Below are 24,185 nucleotides of genomic sequence, written 5' to 3'. Positions count from 1 at the left end.
GAGGCTTTTGTCTTGCTTTCGATCCCGTTTTCCTCCGAGCCGAGCACCTAAACGTCCTCCATGCAGACGAGCTTTGAGCCGAAGAGCGTTCTGAGTGCACTCCACGCTTCTCCATCTGCCTTACTGACGAGTTTAAAACTCTCCCAGACTTTGTCTTCAGCTCTGATGGTGCCAGACGTATAAAGGTGGCGTCCTTTTAACGCGGAACACAAGCCAAGAAAGAGCCGGTTTAGTTTAAACGTATTTATCATTTCAGCTGAAACAGCTAAACGGGTATGGACATATCTAGAATATTAAACTCCAGCTTGATTAATGGACAGTAACGCAACTCATCCCGTCAGAATGAAAAACTGCTTCTTTTCCAGGGCGACTTTTCCTTTCTACGTTCCCGTTGCTCTGAGATATTGTGCAGGCAAGCAGCAGCGACATTAAGCTCAGACATGGCCCCGTCTGTCCGCCGTGTCGCCAGCCCAACTCGGGCAGTCTGTCCCGACGTGGCATTTATCAAAGCATTCACATGAAAGGATGTCGAGAAGAGAAAGTAGGGGGGGGGTGCAATGGAAGCTACGGTCAAATTCACTCAGGCAGAGCTGCGTCAATGACGATTCATCCGAGGGAGAACGGGAAACTTACACATGCGAACCCTTAGATTACGCTAGGAAGGCTAATTTAACGTCAAACTGCATCAACTTGGAAAATATTCAACAAATTAATCCGTAAGCAGAAACATTACGGATTAAGCTTTAGAATACTGATTAGTGGTCTGTTCAATAAAACAATAAAGTCCACTCGCTTCGTTAAATAGCTGAATAAACTCAAACATTTACGCCACACCCCGTAGGATAAATTAATTCAAAGCCCTTAATGTCAACGTTTTTTTACTTTTTTGACAATCTGTCGGTAAAGTTACCCGTCTGTTGGGTTTCTCTGAGGGCAGGACTTATTAGATATTAAAAAAAAAAAAAAAAACTTCTCATTTTTCTTCTGATGCCAGTCTGGTCTAAGCAGCAGCGTCCCTCTGAGGACGGTGGGTCGACACGCTCTGCAGAGCGGTGGCCTGTGGAGACGCTGAAGAAATCGTTCCTATTTGGGACAATTCTATCAAGCGGAAAGACTGCGTGGAAAAGCGCCGTGGCTCCCACACAGGGAGGGAGCCCTGACACAAACGAGCTGCGACAGCCGGGAGCTTCCAGAGAGCCCTGCGCGCAGCTCCTGCTCTTTGACAGAGTTAACACTTTGGAGATTCATCCAGACACTCGGGAGAGGAAGTATCTGGATAAAACGTTTTTTTCTACCGTCGAGCCTCAGAGCTTCACGACATGCTGGCCAATTTAGCACCAGCCCATAACTTAGGCCCAGTTAAGCCGTGGAATATGAGATATTACAGTTTTTTCTTTGTTCCATCGCTTTAAACCTTTACGCCATTTGTCTTCTTAACCTGTTCTTTCATTTGTTGAGGCTCAGCAAACATTTCCTGAAGTAGAGGTCATTAACTCTTTTCTTATTTTCATTATAAGCAACAAGCACTATTTTCAGATATATAAGGGTATTATTTCTGTTAGATTATCTTTGCATGCATGGTCAAGGTTTCCCACACGCAGCCGTGATTAAAACTGCAAAAGCCGGGCTTGTGCAATACCACTGTGTGGAAAATTAGAGCTCTACAGTGTTAACAATCCAGACATTATTGGTGAACATTGTTCATTTCTGTAAACTAATCTAAGAAGCTTGTGGAAGGATACTGAAAATGTTTTACTGTGCAAGAAGCAACGATACCAAATACTAAGAAAATGTCTAAACTTCTTAATTTAACAAAAAGTGATTTTATTTGATCCTCTAAAAATATATATCAAGTTATTCTCACATTTAGAAAATAGAAATGATGTCGGTAGTCCTAACTTCATAAAACAGGAAATGTTTTACATGCTTTATGTCTATTTATACTATATGTAAAAGTCTGGTTTTAACCGTATATTCATTTGCATGCATACTGTGAAAGCATCCCACTTGCTCTGCAATATAACACATCCAAGCAGTCCTCTGCAACCCCGACTCATTGTGCACACATTGATGCTATATTTCCTTTCATTGTGCAACTCTATTGGAAAAAAAAAAAAAACTGATGACTAAGCCACTCTCGAAAACGTCTCTAAAATGATGACAAAACACACAAGAAAGATTATTTGGTATCCAAACACTTTGCATTCCTATGGATGATATTTTCTCCTCCCAAACATAGAATAGTAAATAGGCTATAGCTCCAGGCTGCTCTTGTCCCAAGCTAGTCGTGTTGTTTTGGAAAAAACAACAAAAAAACTGCAGTCCTCCGGTCTCACTCGCTGCCTTCTTGTCTTAACCCTAAAGGTTCAATTAGCTACATTTCTTTGGCCGCAACACTTAGAAGCAGAAAGTGGGACAGATGGTCAGACAGAAAAGGGATGTCATGCCAGAGGGAGCTCTTATCCAGACTCGTTCGCATCTCCAAGTGGAAACATCCTAAAGCAGAAGAGCCGACCACGCGCCGTCACAGGACTTTACAGCACGACCATATAGCCAAGCATTATTCTGGCTTTTACTCCTGAGATAAAAGGGAGGAATACGCGTCTGAAAAAACCCTTCAAACTGACAACAAGTGGAATGTTTGTGAGCCGAAGACACTGAAAAACAGCACATGATAATAAAGCTCACTAAAAACATTTCAGATCTTAAGCTTTGGAAGACGTCTCACCCCGTTCTCGTTGTGCTTCTCTCCAGCGTTGCCACTTCGGCGACCGCTTTGATCCTGAGACTGCTGACTCCCTGCAAAACAAACAAACAGGCGGCGGCCGTCACAAACGGAGACGGGGAGCGTACAAAAACGTTCGGTGGAAAAACACCGTACACGGGTAAATATTAATAACACTTAGGAGACGGATTAGAGTTGCTTTAAAGTCAAATAGTATGTATAAAATATGTAAATATTACATATGTATATACGAAACACACAACAGAAGAAAAAAAGTAAAAAAAAAAAAAAATAGTGGGGAAAAAAAAAATCCATTACTTTATAAAAACTTGTGGCATTTCCCTGTTTTTGTCAAATGTTCACCAGAAGGTCATTAAGTGTCTTTGTGACTATTTAGAGCCAGATCTTTATATACATTTTTTTATAACTAATAATCTAAAACAAACAAATGCATTTATACTAGATGTGTCCATTTATGAAATGCACAATTAAATTGAAAAATCTGGATGCATTATATATAAATGTGGAAAATCAAAAAGAAAATTCCCACTACATTTTCCTCACTGCAAAAACGGAACTAAAAATAAGTTAAATGTTCTTAAAATTAGTGTATCTGTCCTTGATTTGAGCAGGTAAATGAGATGATTTGCCAATGGAACAAGATTTTTGCACTTAAAATAGGAACAATTCATCTCCATCATCTTATTTCAAGTGCAGGATGTCTACTTATCTTATTTTAGGGGTAGAAATAATCATTCCATTGGCAGATAATCTTATTTATCTGCTCAAATCAAGGATAAATACACTAACTTTAAGAACATTTTACTTATTTTAAGATCTGTTTTTGCAGTGCTGTAGCAATGTTAGCCCCACCCACAGCCTGCTGGTGAGGCTGACTGATGACAAAACAGGGAACAATTAAATACCTCAACAGAAAAACATACTTAATTATGAATGCTTTCAACACACAATGAACCAAAACCTAAAAAAATTAGTCAGCATTTACTATTTATTATATATCAAATAAAACATTTGCTCCATGCATAAACAAACTCTTATTGCTTAAAAGGTTAGAAAGTGGCTTAAAGGGAGACACGGCCAAAGACCTCTAGAGAGGAGCCAAGTTAGAGTCAGGAATTTCCTCTACTTCTAAATGATTCCCCTTCTGGTCTGACAAGAGACAACAGAGAGCAGAGCAGGACGCACCTTGATCGCTGCTCTCAGTGGGCGAGTCTTCATGGCGCAGGAAGAACTTGACTTCTTGTTTTCGAGGCCCCCACTTCTGCAGATGCTCGTACATCATGTGCTCGAACGGGATGGCTCGTTCTGTGAAGCGGGAGGGCGATTGAAAGCGGGAACACACCGATTAGCCGGCCTGTTAGCAGCAAGGTTGCAGGAGGAGATCAGTGGATTCTCTCCCCCAGCATAAAGCGCTCTGGATGTTACCAGTGCAGCCCGGTGTGTGGGGAAAAAAGTAAGTAAAAAATAAAACTTCAAGCAATTTGTGTTACCAGGCAACAAATGGCCAAGCTGGGCTTTCTGCAGTAAAGTAACTCATGCATGACTTGGCTTAACACCTAATTAACATTCAGTACGTTTCTAGAATAAGGCAACAAAAATGAGATTACTGTGCATCTATCATTTTTAAGCACAAAGAGCCTGCAGGTCACGGCGGGGGGGCGTGGACCGCCGCTTTTTCCAGCGGATCTCACCGTTGCCTCTCCAGACCTCGGCCAGGTGGCAGCCGCTCTCGCCGGGCTCTTTGCAGAACTCCACCACGTCGCGGCACGTCGTCTCGGGCGTGATGGGGACCTCGGCCACGGCCTGCTCCCCGTCACTGAGGTACACCGTCAGTATCATCTGAAAGACACGCCGCAGCGGTGCGAGTGAGGCGTGGAGGCATGTCTGACGGTGCGGCTGAAGGACGGAGCTTTACCGACGCCGGTGACGTACGGAGCCCGCTGTGCTGACGCTACATTATGCTGCAGACCATCCCTGACCTGTGGCGCGTGTCTGCGCCTGCCACTTGTCTGTTTACACAGATTAAGGCCTGATGCAGTGCAGGGGAGGCAAAACACAGCATTTCTGCCTGCGTTTGTGAAATCAATTTATAAGTAAAGTTCTTAAAAAAGGAGGAAGATTTGGAGCAGAACTAGGGCTGGGCGATAAATCGATTTCATCGATTAATTCGAATTTACAATTCTTTAAGATTTCATTTTTGGAAAATCTGGATTTTATTTTGCCAATACACTCATTGGGTTTCCATGAAGAGAACAGCATGTGATGCTGAATATATGTTTAGGCAAAATTATTGTCAAAATATTGTTAAGTGGAAACTTTTTTTACCATAATACGAGGTACTTCATTTACTTATTTACTTTTTTTTTAACTTAGTTTCAAGTTCACAAGTGCAGTGAAGCCTGTTCTTAGCTTAATGTGTAATACCACTAGCAGCAAATGTTTTGTTATATTTTCATTGTTTATAATGGCACGGCTGCCATCTTGTTTTACAAGCATGTTTCACAGCTTGTTTTAAGTTGCACTTTGAATTCAGGTCAACTCCCTGACGAAATGCTTGAGATAAAAAGCAAGGTTTTAAAATAATTTCTTTTTATGAAACAAAAAGGAGGAAAAAAAAAAATCGATTAATCGGATTTGGTATGATAAAATCGGAGATTTATTTTTTTAATCCATATCGCCCAGCCCTAAGCAGAACTACGTTGCATTTTTTAAATTTTAACTACAACTCTAACGCTCCAAGAATATCTTCTAAAAATTAGCCAAAAAGAAAGCATAAGCAAAGGAATTAACTGCTACATCATTTGCAAGTAGGATCACTGGAACCCATACAGATAATGATGCTATATATAACTAACTGGAGAGAAGAAATATATATATTAATATCAAAATATTCATCCGCATCTTAAATCTATCGGTTTGTGACTATTATTATAGTTTGCTTCATTTCAATGGTCCCATCTGGGTCCCAGAGATGACATGAAATCTTGGCTTTGTTCGTCGTTGTGTGTTTTTGCCGGCATTTAGAAAACCAATCCGCACCTAGAAATTAAAAATAAAGTGTAAAATATATTTACATTAGATGTGAAAAGTGAAAGAAGAAGGCACAGCATAAAATCCAGACCCTTCAACAGATTATTTTGACCATAACATTCATATTTCAGACAAGTACTGGTAGTCGGGGACAAATAAACTAAACTGAGGAAAAATGAGCATTTTAACACAAAAAAAACACAAAAAAAAAAAAAAAAACAGGGGCTGCACAGATATCGCCTCAGGGTAGAGCAACCTGCTCACGCATCAGCAGGGCGAGCACCAGATAACCTTTTATAACCACCAGGAAGAGCGGCTAACATCCTCTTTAAAAATGTGACTGACTTATTTATGTGTCCTTAACGAATGACTGAAGTCAACGGATCTACAGAATATGGTCCCAGGCTGGATATTGACCAAAAAGTGAGGTCTGGTAGTTTATGTTTCATCATTGCTTATTTATACGACCTGCCGTCCGTGACGCCAGAAGCTCGGGTCGTCTGTGACTTCCGTAGCCGAAGGAAAACTCCTCCCACTCCACCATCACTGCAACCCAGGGAGACATGCAGGGAGACGATGACAGCCTCCAGAGGTCTCCTACGCTCTTACATGTTTTTTAACTTTTAGATTAAAGAACATTTTCAAGCCTTTGGAAGTGTAATGAAAGCAAAATAATGGTTGTTTATTTAAATTTATTAGAAAAAGTCCGTAATCATGATATTAAGTGGCCTGAATAAAGGGTTTATTTGCTCGACAGGCCTTTAAACGTGACTGATATAAACTCACCTCCTCTATGGGCACATGTGCTGTAGTCTGTTTGTTGGTTTCAGGTTACACATAAAGCACAGGTGTCAAACTCAAGGCCCGCGGGCCGAATCCGCCACGTCGAGATAAATTATCCGGCCCTCAAGAGCCAAAAAAAAGGCATATCATGTCATAAGGTAGAGGCATATATCCCTTTAAAGTGTATAAAGTAGCTAAAACTGTGCTCCTGTAAGTGTAACCAATATCAACTTTCTTTGCAGATAAACTGGGCCTAAGGCGCTACTTTTATGTTACTGTGCATTTTTTATATTTCTATGTGAACTGGAATGAAATTATGTAATGAAAAGTCTCATCTATATATGTGCAATCGGCCCTTTTAATGACTTCATGACGCCAAATTGGCCCCATATAGAAATAAGTTTGACACCCCTGACATAAAGGATTAAAGAGTCGCTTTCTATTAGATGTGACGAGTCTCGCTTTAAACGCACACTTCATTAAATAAATCTGAAACTATGCACGACACAAACCCCAACGTTTTCACTTGAAATGATTCACGTTTGTGAAAAACGGCTTCGGTGTCCATTTACAGCTCAGCACGGCGGTCATATATAATTTACATTCCAGCCGCCGAGCTGCCTTTAAACTGTGACTCCAGGAGATTTTCTGAGACAAAAGTGAGTCAGAATCTCAATGATGCGGCCATCGGATTCATTGACATTTTCAGAAGCGGCTCAAATAAACCAGTGGGATCGCTCGTTCTTTGAAGCCTGACTAATCTGACCAGGAGCCCAAAAGGTTCAGAGGCACCAGCAAATGTTTCATTTTGGCTTTCCTTCACAAATCTGACAGAAAACCATTTAATTTGATGCCACTTCCAACTGGGATAAGGTGAGCTTTTGCAGATAATTTAAGGGCGACTATTATAGGATGATGACAACAATGGGGGGAAAAAAACATACAAAAAAACAAAAACAAATGGGGGGCGGGATAGGAAGGGAGCCTGAATCTACTCATGGAAAATACTTAGAGAATCACCAATTCAGCCGACAGTGAGGGTCAATGGTGCACCTTCCTCCTCGTTTACATCTTTGAGAATAATTTGTTTTACTGCAGCAATAATATTGTCATTTACATCATTCCAATCTACCGACTCAAAACAAACCTATGATTTCTCACAAACCAATCACAAAAACAAGGTGTCGATTCAAACTTAATTCCTAATCACTTAAGAATGAACTAAATTACACATGACAGGAATAATAATAAATCAAAAATCTGCAGCAGGACAAACGGCAGCTCAGAAAACAGGAAGTCCAGAGATCCTGGTCCACAGGAGAAATACCAACCGCCCTCACTAAGTTGCGTCTGCCAGTACTCTTGTTTCTCTTCGCCGCCCTCCGTTTCCTCTTCGTCTTCTTCTTTGGCAGCGGCGGATGCTCCTTTGCCCAAATTGGGCTCTCCTTGGAGAGGCTAACAAGGCCACGCAGCATAATATTCACAAACCTCTTCATCATGGCGCTACTGCTTTTTGCAGTGGTTGAGACTTAATCGCTATGCCATCGCGAGCAGACCTCTAAAGCCGACAGCGGTGCGTGCGTTAGAGAGGTGCTGCAGAGGAGACTTGGGAGGAAAATGAAAAAAAAAAAAAAACACGAGCTGGATGTGCAGTTCGGGGAGGGGGGGGGGGGGGGGATGGATGGATGGACAGCGGCAGAGTGAGCTAGTGTGTAACTAACAGAAAGAGAAAAGGAACAAGAGAGGGAGAGAGGCCGGAGGAGGATAACGACAAGAGTTTCTGACTGAAAAGTGCGGCTGGGATGTGGTTCTAGCTGCTACTTTCAGTGCAGCTGTGCCGTCGTGAGAAAAAAAATGGGATGGGATGGGATTGTTTTTTTCATGGCTGAACATGGAAGGCAGCATTGTGCAACGTAAAGGTCAGAAAGAAATATCCTCAAAGCCAACAGATAACTATAATCCCAGAGAATTATTTACCCACAAGTTGAAATCCTAACAATGAAAAGCAGCCAAACCTGTAATAATGGCTGATGTTTACCGGGTTTCAAATGCAACCCAAACACATAAAATACGGACAGCATAAACAAGCAAATGTAAAATACCTTGGGTCAATTCTAGCCTCGTGAGACCATCCTGATCTCGCGAGCTTTCAAGGTTTCACTCGCAGATCAGTCTGGCTACTCTCCGTTAAAGAAAATTTGGAGCCGTTCACCAAACGAACGTCCAATCAGCGTTGGCTTTGAGGCGGGTTGAGGTGTGACGCAACGGAAAGCGCGACAGTTCAGTCTAAAGAACATGGCGGCTTCAGCCGATGAAACTAGCGTTAGCGCGGCTATCGAGCAAGTTTTATCGGAATTACAGAGTATTTCTTTGCTGAGCTAACGAGCCTTTACCTGCAGCAGCAAGAGTAGCTTGGCTTGTGGTTGTGTTTTCGTCGTCGCTCGTAACAGAGCGACGAGGAATCTGATTGGTTTATTTGGCCCGTCTATCACCAACATAGGCCAATCAGCTAACCAGTATTTTCGCCCCTTCCCAAAATTACTTCAACGGAAGGTTTCCAGATGGATATGCGGAGCAAATCTATCTGGCGGAGTCAGGTAAGGTCAATTCACCCTTTTGAAAGTTATATCATCCTGTTGCCCTTTGGTATGAACTGGTATGGACCCAGTAGAACTTAGCTGATGTATGGAAATATTCATAAAGATCATAAAAACGTTAAGTATTATTTTATCTTAGAGTAAAACTCTGCCTGAAGATTTTGTATTACACCCAGTTTCCACTGACTGATTCTAAAACCGGCAAGCAAACCAACAACAGAACCTTACAGTCCCTTTTCTAACAATCAAAAAATTACTTTTAGTAATGGATTTGATGTAATTGTTTATTTAAAACATAATTCAAAGATTGAAAATAATGGCTGTCCTTGTTGCATCACCTGATTGTCAAGGTGGGTTCAAACTGATGTACGTCCCAAGTCAGACAACTCTATTATATACCCATAAATCTGATACAAAATGACCAAGACTTCAAGAAACATGTGTACTTTTAAGACTATTGCAATAGACTTTTAAACTTTCCTTTTTAACAAAGCTTATAGTTAGAGTGCCGTAGGTTATCCTGAGCTATCTCTATAGTTATGCTGCTATAGGCTTAGGCTACTGGAGGACATCAGGGTCTATTTCTCTCACTCTGCTGAATTCTCCTACTGTTCTCCAATTTGCATTGTTTATTATTTGAACTTTTAACTTTATGTTCTGCTCTGTCTTCTCTAACCCCCAGTCGGTCGAGGCAGATGAGCGTTCACACTGAGCCTGGTTCTGCTGGAGGTTTCCCTCCCTGTTAAAGGGGAGTTTTCCTCTCCACTGTCGCTTCATGCATGCTCAGTATTAGGGATTGCTGCAAAGCCATCAACAATGCAGACGATTGTCCACTTTCTGGAGGAGTGAATGCTGGGTTTCCTTAGAGAGGAAACTTTTTGACCAATCTATCTGATTTGATTGAATATGACTTTGTAAAGTGCCTTAAGATGACATGTGCTGGGAATCGCCGCCATATACATTAAAATTTAATTGAAGAAATTTGAAAAATGGCAATTGTACAAAAAGGCTGCTCCCTCTTTAAAAAAAAAATGTTTGCGCTTCAGATCCTGTCCCTCATCAAACACAACAAAGCAAGCACAAGCAGGAGAATGAATGTCGTATGAAGACAAATGCCAAACAGGTAAAAATCTGATTTTCAAACAAGCTCAAACTGTGACAACTTTACCTACGCAGTCGGATCCCAAACATCTGGACAAAAACGATCTACTAATTATATTTATATGCCAACTGCTTCACGTATTTTTGCTTGCTCAAAGTGAAAACACCATTTATTTATTTTTAGCATTCGGTTAAATTCATTGAGACTCCTCTGCTTTGCAAACTCAGCATTTACTGCATTGTAACAAAAATAGTGAGTCAAAGGAATGAGGCGCTATGGTGTAAACAGGTTATTATGACACCATGGAGGATAAGTAACGCGTGGGAATGATAGAAAACTCAGGGCCCAGCCGACACTGTGATACACAATAGGAGCTCCTGCACGGCGGTGTGCTGACCAAGCTACACTTCTTCCAAACATACAATTATACACACATTTAAAGCAAATAGATTGCATTTTAAGCTTGGCATGATTTGTGGTCATTTCTTAGGACTTGTTGCAGCATATCATTAAATCAAAGGGACAGTTTTAAAACAGGCTGGTCTCATAAGAAAAACACATCTATAAGTAGGTGTGCTTGGACCTAAGTGGTATTTGACACCGGAGGAGGACACAATGCTCTGTATTTAAACACCAAAATAGACCCACAGTATGAACTGAAAATTGTAACGCAAGCCACAAAAACACGATTAGGCGTGGTTTCTTCTGGATTGACCCAAACAAAGTCGCAACGAAGTCTTGCCACTCTCGATAAGCTGATTTATGACGTGCTTCGGCTGATTAGGAAATGTTCTAGGTGCATTTCAGCTGGTTTGCTTGTTAATATGTAGCAACACTAAATATTTCACATTTAGACTTTGGCTTATTTGCCAAGCTCTTCGAAAAGAATAAAAGAAAAAAAGGTGTCAAAGTCCACTAATAGCTTTTCTGCGCTTTATAAAAAGGGACTGTTTCTGAGTGAGGGCTGACTAATGTCCATTAGGACATAATATCAATAATGTATATTATTCAAGCAATAAAAAAGAAAGACAGCCACCTCAAACAAGTGGAGTTGTTCAATAAATCAATACCCAACTCTTTCCAACTACTCATACTGGGTTTGGTATAAACAGTAATAACCCTCCATTCAACTCTGCATATTTTACTTTTTTATGACGGGCACTTTTAATAAAACGTCCCTGTGGCGGCTCGGCTGGTGTCACTTTTAAAACCAGCGAACCTACAAAAAAAGTGGGAGAGCGGGGGATAAAAAACACAATGTTTACTTTTTCCTCTAAGTCACGCTCTTCCCAGTTTCCCTGCGTGAGATTAATGCCTCTTGACAATCCACTCAGCTCAAAAGCCTCCCGCCCTTAACAACAGGGAGGAAGTTGACGCGGCGACACAGTCCTAGATCTGCCCCGGTCCCATTGGCTGGGGCCGAGTCGCACGAGAGAACCGAGACCCTCGCCGCTCTGGCTAAACTCTTTGACTCAGATATCCGGTTGGTGCCGCAGGATGCAACCTGAGGAGGTCAACGCTGCAGCGAGCGTAGAGTAACGTTGCACACCTGAAGCTCCAGGAGCCTCACTCAGGTCGTACTCTGAAACTTTTAGACAGCGAGAACAAATCAGCTCCTCCCATCGTCACACCTTTCAGCGCCACGTTCTCAGCGCTGCAGACAACTGAAAAGCTCCCAACAAAAGCCTTCGTGCCGTAGAGTTCAGACATATTGTACGTGGCACAAAGCACGCTAAAACCAGGTGAGCACAGTAAAAAGAAACATCCAACAAGCAACAAACACTCCCTTAGGTACGTCGCTTCCTTTTATTGTTTAAAATACGTTTTCTATAAATAGAAGAGGGTATATGGCCAATAGCAAGAGAGCTGAGATATGAACATTCTTATCTGGCATAATGCATTAAAAAAAAAACAGTGATTATTGATTTAAAATGTAGCAAAAGAAATTCAGCCGAGTAGATTGCTACATCAATAAATGTATTTTCAACAATAAATATCCTCATTAAACTAATAAGATGCTTTTGATGTATTATATATAGTAATTATTTACATAAATAGGTGCTTTTTTCACATAAAGTTGTGAAAAAAGCACTTTTAAGCTATCCATATTAATACACTCGTGCATTAGCCAGTAGTTTTCTACACTGTTAACCTTGAAAAAGAACACAAGCATAAAGGGCCTTTTAAGTAAAGGGAGAATGTCGTCAGTTTTCTTTTTGTTACATCAAAAATCATTATATTCTGTTAACTTATATTCTGTTTGAATAAAACCAAGCTAAATATTTTTTTAAAACTGTTTTTTTTTGTAGATTTGAACTGGAAATTATCCTATTTTCAGAATATGACAAATTTTACTATGAAAAATGAAACTAGCACAGTCCACATTTCATGGTAGAAGGTTTTCTGACACCAATGATAAAAAAATAAAAGCGTTCTACAGTGACGATCTCCACCGTTTGGCTAAATTTTATATTTTCAAGTCAATTAGCCAGTTTTTAACCAGACATTAAAAAAAAAAAAAAACATAGAAAATGTATTATTCCCACATGAAGTTCATGCTATCCTTTTAAGTCCTTGTTGCTACCTCAATTTTTTTACTTCCCTGAAATAAATCTACTTGCATTGTAAAGCATAGAATTTGGGAAATAAAACCATAAAGAAATGAAATGGAAGTCCTAGGGCTCACAACCTGATCCAGTTTGAGGACCAGTGATGCTGGTTTTGTTGAGGGTACAGTCAATGTGTTGAATGAATACAACAAATGTTGGTTGATGCGTATGCCTCTTGAACTACAGATACTATTGACAATGCTTGGATACCATCTAGCGTGAACTAGATCTGGTCCATGGAAGCAGAAGTGCGCAATGGGCAGAATGCATGACATCTGGCTGATAAACTCAAGAAATAGTCTTAACCCTCAAGCAGGCTGTGCAATAAACTGATACAACTGATATATCAGAATATAAGATATAAAACCAGAATCCTAAAAGGCAACTTTGGGTTTGAAGCTTTTTAGCAACACAATCAAGGACTGGAAAAGAGTTTTACTAGCATTACTCGACCATAAGTGGCGGTTCTCCGTTGCAAGTTTATCCACATTGTCACATTGAAACTGTATTCTGATTGAGAGGGCTGGTTTATGATCCATAATCCAATCAGCGTCTATCTAAACACTTGTTCTGATTAACTCGTGAATTCACAGCGCATGCGTGTGGAGGATGGAGCCGCAGCACACATCATTTTGGGAGGATCATAATTTCCTCCCGCTCTCTCAACAGCAACAGCATGAGTTCTCAACCATCTCAGAACCTGGTGTGGGTCCATAGTATGCGCTCAGAATAATCGGTGCCAACACACCTCTGCGTCGGTTGTTGGTTTTATTTTCCGCATGAAGAAGTATAAATCTTCCACGGTTGTTTAATGGAAATTCAACATCTCCTATTACTTTAAACAAATCTTGGTGCAAGTAAACACACGTCAAGGTCGGACTATTTTATTTTGAGCCCATATAAACGGCGCTTTCGGAATACTTTTTTTTCCTTTTAATCTAAACACATTTTAACCACATCAGGGAAAGTTGCACATGTAAACAAGCTCCTATCATTAACCAGCTAACAGCCGCATGAGACAGCCATCAGACTGACGTTAACGTGGCACCATGAAGCACGATTTCGGCCACGCAGAACAGCCCCAAGCCAAACGCTATCGGCGTTTCCTCACTTAAAAACTGAAATGTCAGATATAGTAACGACTTACTCTGCTGTTGAGCTCCTATCGCCCTCATCAAAGACTCCATGTTGTTTCAGCTCCTGCATCACTGTGGAGCTCTCGTGCAATGTCACATCTCGCACGTTACTTATTCTTTGGTTTTGTGAAGCGCGACGTGCTCCCCATCTTTTGAGGACTTGGTTCGAGCCGTTTTCTCGGTTTTGTCATTTACATAACTTACTACAAATAAAATCCCGCCACTGCTTTGTTTACATCGCTCTGCAGCCAGTCAACCAGCGTTGACGACCGCCTGCAGGTAAGCGGCTCCGCGACATGGTGAGTGACGCATTAATAGCGCGACACAAAGAATCAATGATGAAATTTGTTGCAAACGCTTTTAATTGTCGATTTTATCAATTCGTTGTTGCAGCCCTAGTCGCCACGTCTGTTTATATTTGTTTATCGCGCCAGAGAGCAACTAACTTTTCGGCTCAAAAAGGTCCATCAAAACACTATCAAGCTAGAGGCTTTGTGTATAAGCTTATAACCTTATTTGATCATGATCAAACAGTTTTTGGTCTTTTTTTATAAGCATATTACATGGCTATATACCTTTAACTCAATTTCAAAGTCTTGTCGAAGCATAATAAAATAATCAGCATACTGAAATTGAAAACTTTTTTTTTCCATTCCTCACGTGCCTATTGATGCTGATTGGAAACATACCCAGATTTACACTAATGGTAGTTGAAATGTTCAAATTAATAATTTTTAATTTAACATCCGACAGACAGCAAAAACAATACACATATTTGTATAATTGCTAAAAAATAAATAAAAATTAAAATAAAAAAAAAATCAGGCATTAAATGGATTAGAGTTCAACGATAATATTTGAAAGTATGCAACCTTTTGTGATGAACATACAAAATTGCGTCCCCACAAGTTTTAATGTGGATTATGGACCATAAAAAAAACAAAAAAAAATTATAATGCTACAGCTTTAATTTAAACACACACATACACATATACACACACACACTTGGTGCCATTTGAAAGGCCATTCCATGTATTGTGCTTATAAGACATCATGCAGACCTCATCCACTGAAGGTACATTAAATCACTGTATAATTAAGCACACATTGATGACATTAATGAGGGCTGTGATCCCAGCGGTCATTGCACTCACCGGCATCATACTGGCAGCTCTGGCAGAACCAAACCAGCGTGCGCGAACAGGCGTCTCTTCGACGCAGTCAGCCGAGACCCACCTTGCGAGAAATGGGTCCGGATAACTCCCAAGTGACAACCAACAGGGCCTCGGGACTCTCTGTGAACCACAAACAGTGCAAACGCTTTAAATACTCTGAACCCAAACATTGCAGCCAAAACAAGTCCTCCCCCCCGAGTGTCTTGCGGCCGCAGTGATTTAAATGGTCCAGGCGTGGCTCCGTGGCTGCGGCTACAAAACAAGCCGATGGTCAGCGCCGTTACCTTAAATAAATGACGTAAACGAATTAAAACACATTGAACTGAAACTAAACTGACTCACCGGTGTCAGAGAGGACTCATTGTTTTTATCGAATAAACCTTCGCCACGTCGCTGTTAAAAAGGCACGCAGCTAACCCGAGGCAGCTGTCAGCGAGCCAGCTAGCGATAGCCGCTAATCTCGTTTCGGAGAAGGCTAGAAGAAGGACGGCCCGCCAGCGGCTCGCGGCTCTCTCTGCGGCCGCCCGTCCAGCAGCTTGCACGGGCGACTCAGACGAAAAGAGAGGAGTACGAGTCCATCGAGTTTATGCTACTTAGTTACGACCACACGCATCGTTTAGCGGGCTAGCGATGCTAGCTGTCGAAAACACAGATAGCTGGAATCCAGTTGTTGACGGCGGGAGGGGAGGGGCTTCAGCGCGGCACAGCGGCGACGCTTTGACGTTGACGTAGAATGCCAAGAATGTAACGTAAGCCCCGGCCATGACGGTTAATAATAATAATAATAATAATAATAATAATAATTATTATTATTATTATTATTATTATTATTATTATTATTATTATTATTATTATTGCCCTGGCCATTTTATGCTGTTGCTTAGCAACCTGTTTTTTAGATACAGGACACACAAACACTGAATTCAAACTCCACTCTTTATTCAAACAACTTTTTTTACCAAAACTGCAAGTTTTTAAAAAAATAAAAAAGAACTCAAACGCGTGCTCTCTGAACGATTTGAAGGGTACGGAGCGTTTCTGGGTGTGCGTTGTGAATAGCTCGGAGGATGTAATATTAACCTAAATGATAGGCTGGAATGTAAAAGGAAGGAAAACTGTTCTATTGAACTTTTTATTTACCCTTTTTTTCCATCATCGATATACGTCTATCGATCAATATATATCATTACTGAATTATCGTCCAGCCCTACGTGAAGCATTCAAAAATGTGAGGAAAACAGGAAAAAGCAGAAAACTAGTTCACATTAGGTCACACGCGGGTCTAAACAAAACACTTGAAGGCTATTGGAAAACTACTATAGGGTGATGTGATTGTTGCAATTTGCCAGAAACACTTTTTCATGGAATACAAGACAGAAGAATAAAGAATAAACTGAATATAAACTATACAACTGAAAATATTCTTAGAACTGCTAAAATTAAAATAAAAGCTCAAATCGTGTCACTTTTGAAAAACACAAATCTAAAGGAAAGAATTGTGGGGGGGTTTTCTGTTAATTTCCTGTCCACACTCCAGGATAGTTGGTGGGGGTAATGCACATTTGTAGTTGGTCTCCCACCTGCCATAAAAAAGACACACAAAGAGGTATATTCCTCATTTCTTAACACTACTATTACTAATAATCCCAGAAATCACCATTTCTCCACATCTACAGGCTGACATTTCTGGCACATACTCTTTGCAAAATAACCAATGCCAAGTTAATCTGGAAGGAGAGTGTTAGTCTATATCAGCTCTCAAACCTTGTCAGTGCTTCTTAATAGGATTTTGGTCGGGTTTTTTCTATAATTTGTTGTGTTTCGTTACCAAGCCAGCCACAAACATGACGAATATGTTTTAATTGAAGTCAATTATGCTGCTCTCTTTTTAAGGTCCTTGCCCTCCAGGAAGGTCAATGTGGGTTATTTTGGTGATCTGCAGTGTTTTGTGCCCTGGTTAGATGTTCCTGCTCCCTATTAACTCATTCTCCCAAAGGATTTTGGCTGATATTAGCCAGGCCTGGATGTTTTCTATGGAAGAAAATGCTTTTGTCTTTTAGTCCTACTAGCCAGCCCTGTATGGAGAATCACTGAAGTCCTTTTTTACACATAGGGAAATTACTGCTGCTTCCTGTCCTGCCTTTTGTCTTCTTATCAAAGAACATCCCGTTTTTGTAATGTCACTGTTGTTCCTTTTTCTCTCCGGTTATTGATAGCTGTCTTGACACACTGCACACAACCAAAATATTGCAGCATTCATATTTTTTCCCCTCTCTCATATTACTTTATTTTCTAGTTGAATAATACAGGAAATTTCACAATAAAAGTGGGAAAAATGCCAAAACGATGCGTCTTAGTTTTATTGTTTTACATGACAACAACTTGGCATTTTACAAGGTGTTTAAATTTTTTTATGTCCACTGTAAATCAGGTTGTTTGCATATGTGCAAGTTAAAATGCATCGAGCTGTTTAGCTGGATTTCAACACTTGTTATTATTATTGATAAATTACATAATAATATGGCTCATACAGAATGTTATTCATCTTCAACAATGGTTGACTCCAAATGGCGTGAACAAATCTAGTCCAATGAGTAAAAAAAATGGACAATCTTTATCTAAAAATAGTTATTTCATCCAAGTTTTCAGAAGTTATGAATTTGACATAAGGCCTAGAATAACTTTCATGGTGACAGATTGACCTTTTTCTTTTAGCCTGAGCTGTCAGTAGTGATTGAAACTGTCTTATTGCCGTCAGAGGGGTGTAGTTCAATCGATGAAGATCCCTATTTTTATTTTTTTTTAAGTGTGCACACCTTAAAATTAGTTGCTCTTATATCCAGACCTTTTTGTAGACACTAACAAGTCAACAACCCCCATTTTATTGCTTAAAACTTAAATATTAATGATCTATAGCTGGTTTGGTATTATTTATAAATTACAATAAAACATTGAAAAACATTATTGAATACAAAAACGATCATTTAGAGGCAGTAGTTTTGCAAGGCGAGGCACATTTATTTGTGTAGCACATTTCAGTAACAAGACAATTCATGTTGCGCTGTTCATGAACCGTACATAAGAAAAGAAAACACATTACAGTAGAATAGTAGCAGCATGTCAAGATAAGTTGGACTACAAACTTAAAATGACGTTTCAGTGAACAACAACAGTTCGAATAAAACATTAATATTCAAAGGTAACTCCAAACAACTAGGCTTTTGACCTTCATTTAAAATATCCCTGGGAGTTTGTCCGAGGCAAATGGAGCATAAGAACTAAAAGCTGCTTCTCCATGGCTTTTTTGGACCTGCACTCATGTCCCCATGCTGGAAATACAGATATAATTAATTAAAATAAATATTCTGTTAAATCATCAAAAATGTACATAACAGTGGTGTATACAAGTGTAGAAAATCAATCACAAAGCACTCTTCCAGCACATCATAGCCTGTCCACAAAGTCAGCAAACTGGAATTAGTTTTTTATATCTAGCAGCTAATTTGTTTTCTAAGTTTCTTTCCGGGCTGTGTGTTCTTCCTGGTCGTCCATGCTTTTTTACTCTGAACTTACGTTTGATCTTTAGAGGATTCACAAGATTTCCCGGCTGACATCTGAACGATCTTAAGCCAAAACTGTTCGTGTGTGGTTTGTTGAGCTCGCCGTCTGACCGGACACCACACACTCTAAGACCAAATTGTTTTATCTAGGATTTTTTTTATCGTTACGCGTGGTCTCTCTCAGGCTTTGAGATTATTTTATAATCCTGCCGTGTGAACCAACTTTCCGGGCTGTGGTTTTGCCAAGGGTGCCGGATCCTTAGAGGCTGATGTGAAGCTCCTGTTTATGAGTGTTGCTCCACTGGAGTCCCTTTAAGTGTTGAATGTGTAACCTCATTTGTATCCGAAAAACTGTTCAAAATTCGCAATTCGCGAAGACTTGTGGGGACACCTTCTCTAAGCGCTTCCTTAGAGACTCTTCCTGGAAAGAGGGCAGAGAAAGTGCAGACATCACTGTATCTACGTGGCGTTATAACTGAGTTTTACGTGATCAAACATTTGATGATATAAAAACAGTGAAGAAGAAAATGTGTCTGCCAAGCTCACAATAATAAAACGGTCGGTCCCTGGAGTGAACTTGTACTTCATTAAACTTGAAATCTGGCTGGCCGGAGCGAGAACATGGAGATGGAGGTGGTCCACTGAGATGAACGGAGGCTGGTGGAACCCCAACCTGGAGGACAAACACACACCAGTGCTGAGCTGAGATACAACAATTCTTCCCTTTTAATTTACACACTAAATATTAGATTCATATTTAGGGCTGGACGATAATTCAATAACGATATATATCGATTGATAGACATTTATCGATGATAGCAAAAAAAAGGGTCAATAAAAAGTTAAATAGGACAGTTTTCCTTCATTTTGCATTCCAGCCTATCATGTAGGTTAATATTACATCCTCCCAGCCAATCAAAACACACACCCAGGAACGCTCCGCCCCCTTGAAAGAGTTCAGAGAGCACACGTTCTTTTTCTTTTTTTTTTAAAAAAAACTTGCAGTTTTGGTAAAAAGTTGGTTGAATAAACGGTTGAGTTTGAATTCAGTGTTTATGTCTGTATCTAAAAATAGGTCGCTAAGCAACAGCATAAAATGGCCATGGCTGCAGTTAAAATATATATTTTGAATTTGTTGCCCTATTCATATGTAACTCACTCCCAATAACCGGTAAACACAAAAAAATAAATAAATAAATAAATATGTAACCAGCAAAAACCAGAAACTGACAAACGGACAAGAAGGAAGAATTGACACATCCATCCATCCATCCATCCATCCATCCATCCATCCATCCATCCATTTTCCTACATGCTTATCCCTATTGGGGTCACGAGGGCTGCTGGTGCCTATCTCCAGCTGACAATGGGCGAGAAGCGGGGTACACCCTGGACAGGTCGCCAGTCCATCGCAGAGAAATGACACAACAAAGTGAAATTTGAAGAACATGAGGACCAACTAAGAGGAAAGGACACGAGAAATGCCAAAGGGATAAATGGTAGGGCTTAAGGAATAATAACAGGAAAAAATGGAGAAGACGTAAAATGAAGGAGCGGGAACATGACGGATGGATGGATGAATAGAAATCAAGGAAGGAAAGAAGGAGCATAAGTAGGAAGGCTGAAAGAAAGGTCCACAACCTTATGGTCTTTAAAGACATTTTCTTATACAGATTCAGACATGAAAAATACTAAAACAAATTCAACTATTCCCAGACAGTCTCAATGTTAGAAGGATGCTTAACGTAATTTATTTATTTTTGTTAAATTCATTGCCTCACTATGACTATTTTGTGCTTACATTTTGGTTGTGTTAATTTTTCTCCTCATTCCCTGCCTTATTTTGGTCTGTTGTTACAATCTCTCTGTCCATTTTTGTCCGTCCGTCTCCTTTATCGCGTTTGCCGTGTTTTTGGCATATTTGCCTCATTTCTGTTGTTTTAGTTTTCAAAGCTAGCCTGTTTTTACGTTCAGAATACCTTTTACTTACATCTTATTCCTCCCCCATGTATAAACTCTGCAGGGTGAAAAAAAAAAAAAGCAGGAGGAAAAAAACAACAACAGAAGCTGAAGAAAAAGGAGGGGAAGTTTGCCGGCCGCATCAAATCTTCGCTTTAGGAAATAAACACATTTTCGGTTTCTTCGCCTACCTCACGTCCTTCATATCAGTGATCCCCTGGTCACGGAGCACCTCTTTCCCAAAATTGGCCATCCTCTCCACTGTTGAACACATTGACTTGTTATTTTCTGGCAGGCATTTCATGAGATAAAGAAATGTCACCTCATTGGCTGAAGGTAGTTGTGCGAATAAACATTGCGCTTTCAACTTTCATTTTGAAACCGTAACAGTTAATTCTCGCTGAACGTGTGTAGCTGCTTTAGTGTTAGCATCCACTGGTAAAAAAAAAAAAGATTACCAGTTGTCAACCAACATCAGAAAGGATGAGATACTTGCAAGAGATTTTGAGAGCATTTGCATTGTTTTGTGGCTTTGAGCAGGAGCTCTGAAGACACCATGGAAGGAGGGTAAAGGAGAACGTGTTACTGACCGAGGCTAATGCTTCTTCTGTTCAGAGATTTGCAGCTGACAATGTGCTTTCTAGGAACAACCAGGTAGTGGTGAGGCGCGGCGGGAAAAACGTCTTTGAAACAAACCAACTCCTTGTCCTGCCGAAGGGGGTGAAATGAACATGATGTTATGAAAGGAAACACTTTACGGTGCAAGTGAAATGTTTTGGCTCTCTCGTCACCCGGGCTGGGCACCCGACATGACTTCAAAATAAAAAAAATTTGATTTGTTTCTTTTTTAATCCAGTCCGATTAATCGATTCTCTTCCCTTTTGTTTCATAAGAACAAATTGCTGAAATTATAACACTTGCTTTTATATCAATAATCTCATCTGGGCGTAGACCTGAATTCAAAGCGCTTTTAAAACAAAATGGCAGGCTCCACCGTAGTAAGTGATGAAAACGTAACACAAAATGTTTGCTGCCAGTCGTATTACACATCTAAGAACAGGTTTCACTTCACTTGTGTAACTTCACACCGACTTAAAGGGTAACTCACCCCCAAATTAACTTTTTTTTTTTGCCAATAAACTGTTAACATGGTTGTCTTATACCATACCATACCAGCTTTATTTATAAAGCACTTTAAAACAACCACAGTTGATACAAAGTGCTGTACAATCCAAAAACACAACAAAATAAAAATAATTATAATTAAAAGTAGTTTAAAAACAAAGACATACACTTTAAACTAGATCTCGCTGGTGTTGAAAGCCAAGTTAAATAGATGGGTTTTAAGACGAGCTTTATACCACTGCCTACACATCCTGGTCATTATATTTGAAAAATTAGTGCACATTTGTTGAAATCCTGCTGTTGTATCTAAGATTGTCAGTGTGGCGCCCCGTGGTTTTACATTGAATTTCAAATTAACATTGCTTTCGGTGGCTGTCACGTAATTATGAGACTGTGAAGTTGGTAGCTCTGCTAGTCTCGGTTATAAAAGCAGCTCCTTAAAAAAAAAAAAAAAAAAACAGCTCCCTCTATCTTGTGCCTCCACAGCACTGCCTCCTAGCATGCTGTTTTTATTCAGCCTCTATGCTGGTTAACCCAACAACAGAGACCTTTAGACAAGAAAGGCCTGCAATGTTACAGCAGTTTTTTCGGGGTCCTTTTGTAACCTGAATGAGGCAGAGATGTGATATGATGTTAAGTAATCTTATAGGCCGCCCACTCTTCCCTCTTTTCTCCATTTGAGGATGGAAGGCTTCACTTGTCCGGATCCCCAGGGATGTGATTACTTATGTTAGCTCCCTGGGGATCCTGCATTCGGTTATTTTGCTATGTTCATCCCTAGATCCTCATGTCATCATATTTTTAGTTTTCTGTATATTATTTATGTTAATCGTATATTCAGGTATTGGTTAGATTAGTTCTGGCCTGGTTAGCTATGTCTTTTATTAACTATGCAGTCTGTTAGACCTGTTCCTTCTTAGTATTAATTTAGTAAGCGTATGGTCCTCCATTTCTGTAATTCTATTCGATCCTTCTCAGTATAGTTAGATTCTTCTACGCCTGGCCCATTCTCATGTTCCCTGCACCTGACAGTTCATTGCCCCTCTTTTCAGTCAGCCTGATCGTATAACTCAGTTCATCTGTGCCTTATTATCTTCCTATAGTTGCCCTCTATCGCTTTCCCTTTAAGTTCAGCCCACTCTGTCAGACACATTGTCAGGTCCTCCGTCTTCATCCGCGGTCCTACCCTGTCCTGGCTTCATTTGTGTTATATTCCTGGTCCCTGTATCATTTTGTCAGCCTTCTTTATTTAATAAATCATTCTCCATTCATCATGCGCCTCTCGAGCTCCCATCTGTGTTCTGGTCCAACCACAACCTTGACGTCGCTGTTGTCCACTGGAGTCCCAAAAAGCAAAGAAAATAGTTCTTTGAGGTCTTTTATCCTTCTTCATACTGTCAGACAAGTTCTATTTAATTCTTGATTCTACAGGCTTGGCAGTAGTAACAAGAGTAACAAGACACACATAATTTTTTTTAAATGGCCTTCCCATTGCAAACAACTTATTTTTTACTTTTACTTTTAATACAAATATATAATAGCCACCTTAGCAAGAACAACCAAAAGACAAATTCAGAACAAGTTATTTATTCTCCTGAAATTAATTAAATTCCGCAAGTTACTATGTATCAATCGTGGATGCAATAATCTAGACTACTCATACCAGGAACTTCACTTTAAATGATTTAATGGATCGAGGCTTATGATCTACTACTACAACGACTTACCTGCTTGATAACTGTGGTTTCTTCGTCTCTGTTGTGCGCAATAAGGCAGAAAATACACGATTCATCAAAGTCATTAGGTTTTAATTCATGTGTCGCCATTGTTGAGGGTTGACAGACGGGACTGGGTTGACTTAACTTTGAACGCTGGTGTTTTTGTTCCGCGTTCCATACTTACTGTCTGCCAAAGATCGCCTATTTATGTGAAGCGTTGATACTCTGGAGATTTTTCTAAAATGTGCGCGGAGCTCAAGTTAGGTTAAAAACTATCTTAGAAAGACTTTTAGAGCAAAGTAAAACAACGGTTTTTAGTTATCTTATACCATTTGCCCTGAATTTCCCGAGCTGGTTTGAACGCCTTCTTAAAGCTAGTTAAAATCTGATTTTAATATACAGAGTGATGCATCTTCTCAAACACAATCTTTGTAAACATGACGATTTACCGGTTATCAGAGGAATATGACGTAGCACAAAAAAAAAAAAAAAAAGAAGAAGAAGTAAAAAAGCAAAAAAAAACACCTTTATACTTAATTAGTTGTGATATAACCAGAACGTTTTGGAATGATCTTGAGTGTCACTTTTCTATGAGATTATATGTATATACTCACTAAAACTGAAAGATCATTTGACATTACAGTA

The 24,185-nt window shown here is 40.0% G+C and overlaps 2 protein-coding genes across 8 annotated transcripts in view; both read right to left on the bottom strand.

The window, feature by feature from the left end:
* Nucleotides 1–15,880, bottom strand: part of ppp1r13bb (protein phosphatase 1, regulatory subunit 13Bb) — a 42,507-nt gene extending 26,627 nt beyond the window's left edge. For 3 of the 7 annotated variants that reach the window (XM_036147444.1, XM_036147446.1, XM_036147445.1), the window contains exons 1-4: nt 7,891–8,145; nt 4,438–4,585; nt 3,932–4,051; nt 2,729–2,799 (exon numbers count right to left, since the gene is read on the bottom strand). In XM_036147444.1, coding sequence (XP_036003337.1) covers nt 2,729–2,799; nt 3,932–4,051; nt 4,438–4,585; nt 7,891–8,058 — 507 coding nt within the window. In that variant the 5' untranslated portion in view covers nt 8,059–8,145. Of the gene's footprint in view, nt 1–2,728; nt 2,800–3,931; nt 4,052–4,437; nt 4,586–7,890; nt 8,148–15,157; nt 15,299–15,520 lie in introns of those variants that run through there. The other 4 variants (XM_036147441.1, XM_036147443.1, XM_036147448.1 and 1 more) reach the window with 3 other exon arrangements.
* A 3,055-nt stretch (nt 15,881–18,935) lies between these two features.
* LOC105929450 (histidine triad nucleotide-binding protein 3) lies at nt 18,936–23,710 on the bottom strand. The gene is made up of 5 exons (XM_012867242.3): nt 23,550–23,710; nt 21,288–21,405; nt 20,889–20,958; nt 19,285–19,411; nt 18,936–19,159 (listed from the first exon to the last, which is right to left on the bottom strand). The coding sequence occupies exons 1-5, from the start codon at nt 23,646–23,648 to the stop codon at nt 19,094–19,096; spliced, it is 480 nt and encodes a 159-aa protein (XP_012722696.2). The 5' UTR covers nt 23,649–23,710; the 3' UTR covers nt 18,936–19,093.
* Between the last annotated feature and the right edge of the window lie 475 nt (nt 23,711–24,185).

Source organism: Fundulus heteroclitus, chromosome 15 (assembly GCF_011125445.2).
Source record: "Fundulus heteroclitus isolate FHET01 chromosome 15, MU-UCD_Fhet_4.1, whole genome shotgun sequence".
Lineage (NCBI taxonomy): Eukaryota > Metazoa > Chordata > Actinopteri > Cyprinodontiformes > Fundulidae > Fundulus > Fundulus heteroclitus.
The sequence above is the reverse complement of the archived record's forward strand: the minus strand, read 5'-3'. Positions and strand labels throughout refer to the sequence as shown.

What these genes read in the sequence shown, in the direction of transcription:
- LOC105929450 (XM_012867242.3), bottom strand. Translation starts at nt 23,648, where the DNA reads ATGGCGACACATGAATTAAAACCTAATGACTTTGATGAATCGTGTATT. An exon ending in AAACCACAGTTATCAAGCAG is followed by an intron (nt 21,406 to 23,549) that starts GTAAGTCGTTGT and finishes CCCCTTCGGCAG; the next exon opens with GACAAGGAGTTGGTTTGTTT. An exon ending in GGACCGACCGTTTTATTATT is followed by an intron (nt 19,160 to 19,284) that starts GTGAGCTTGGCA and finishes CCCTCTTTCCAG; the next exon opens with GAAGAGTCTCTAAGGAAGCG.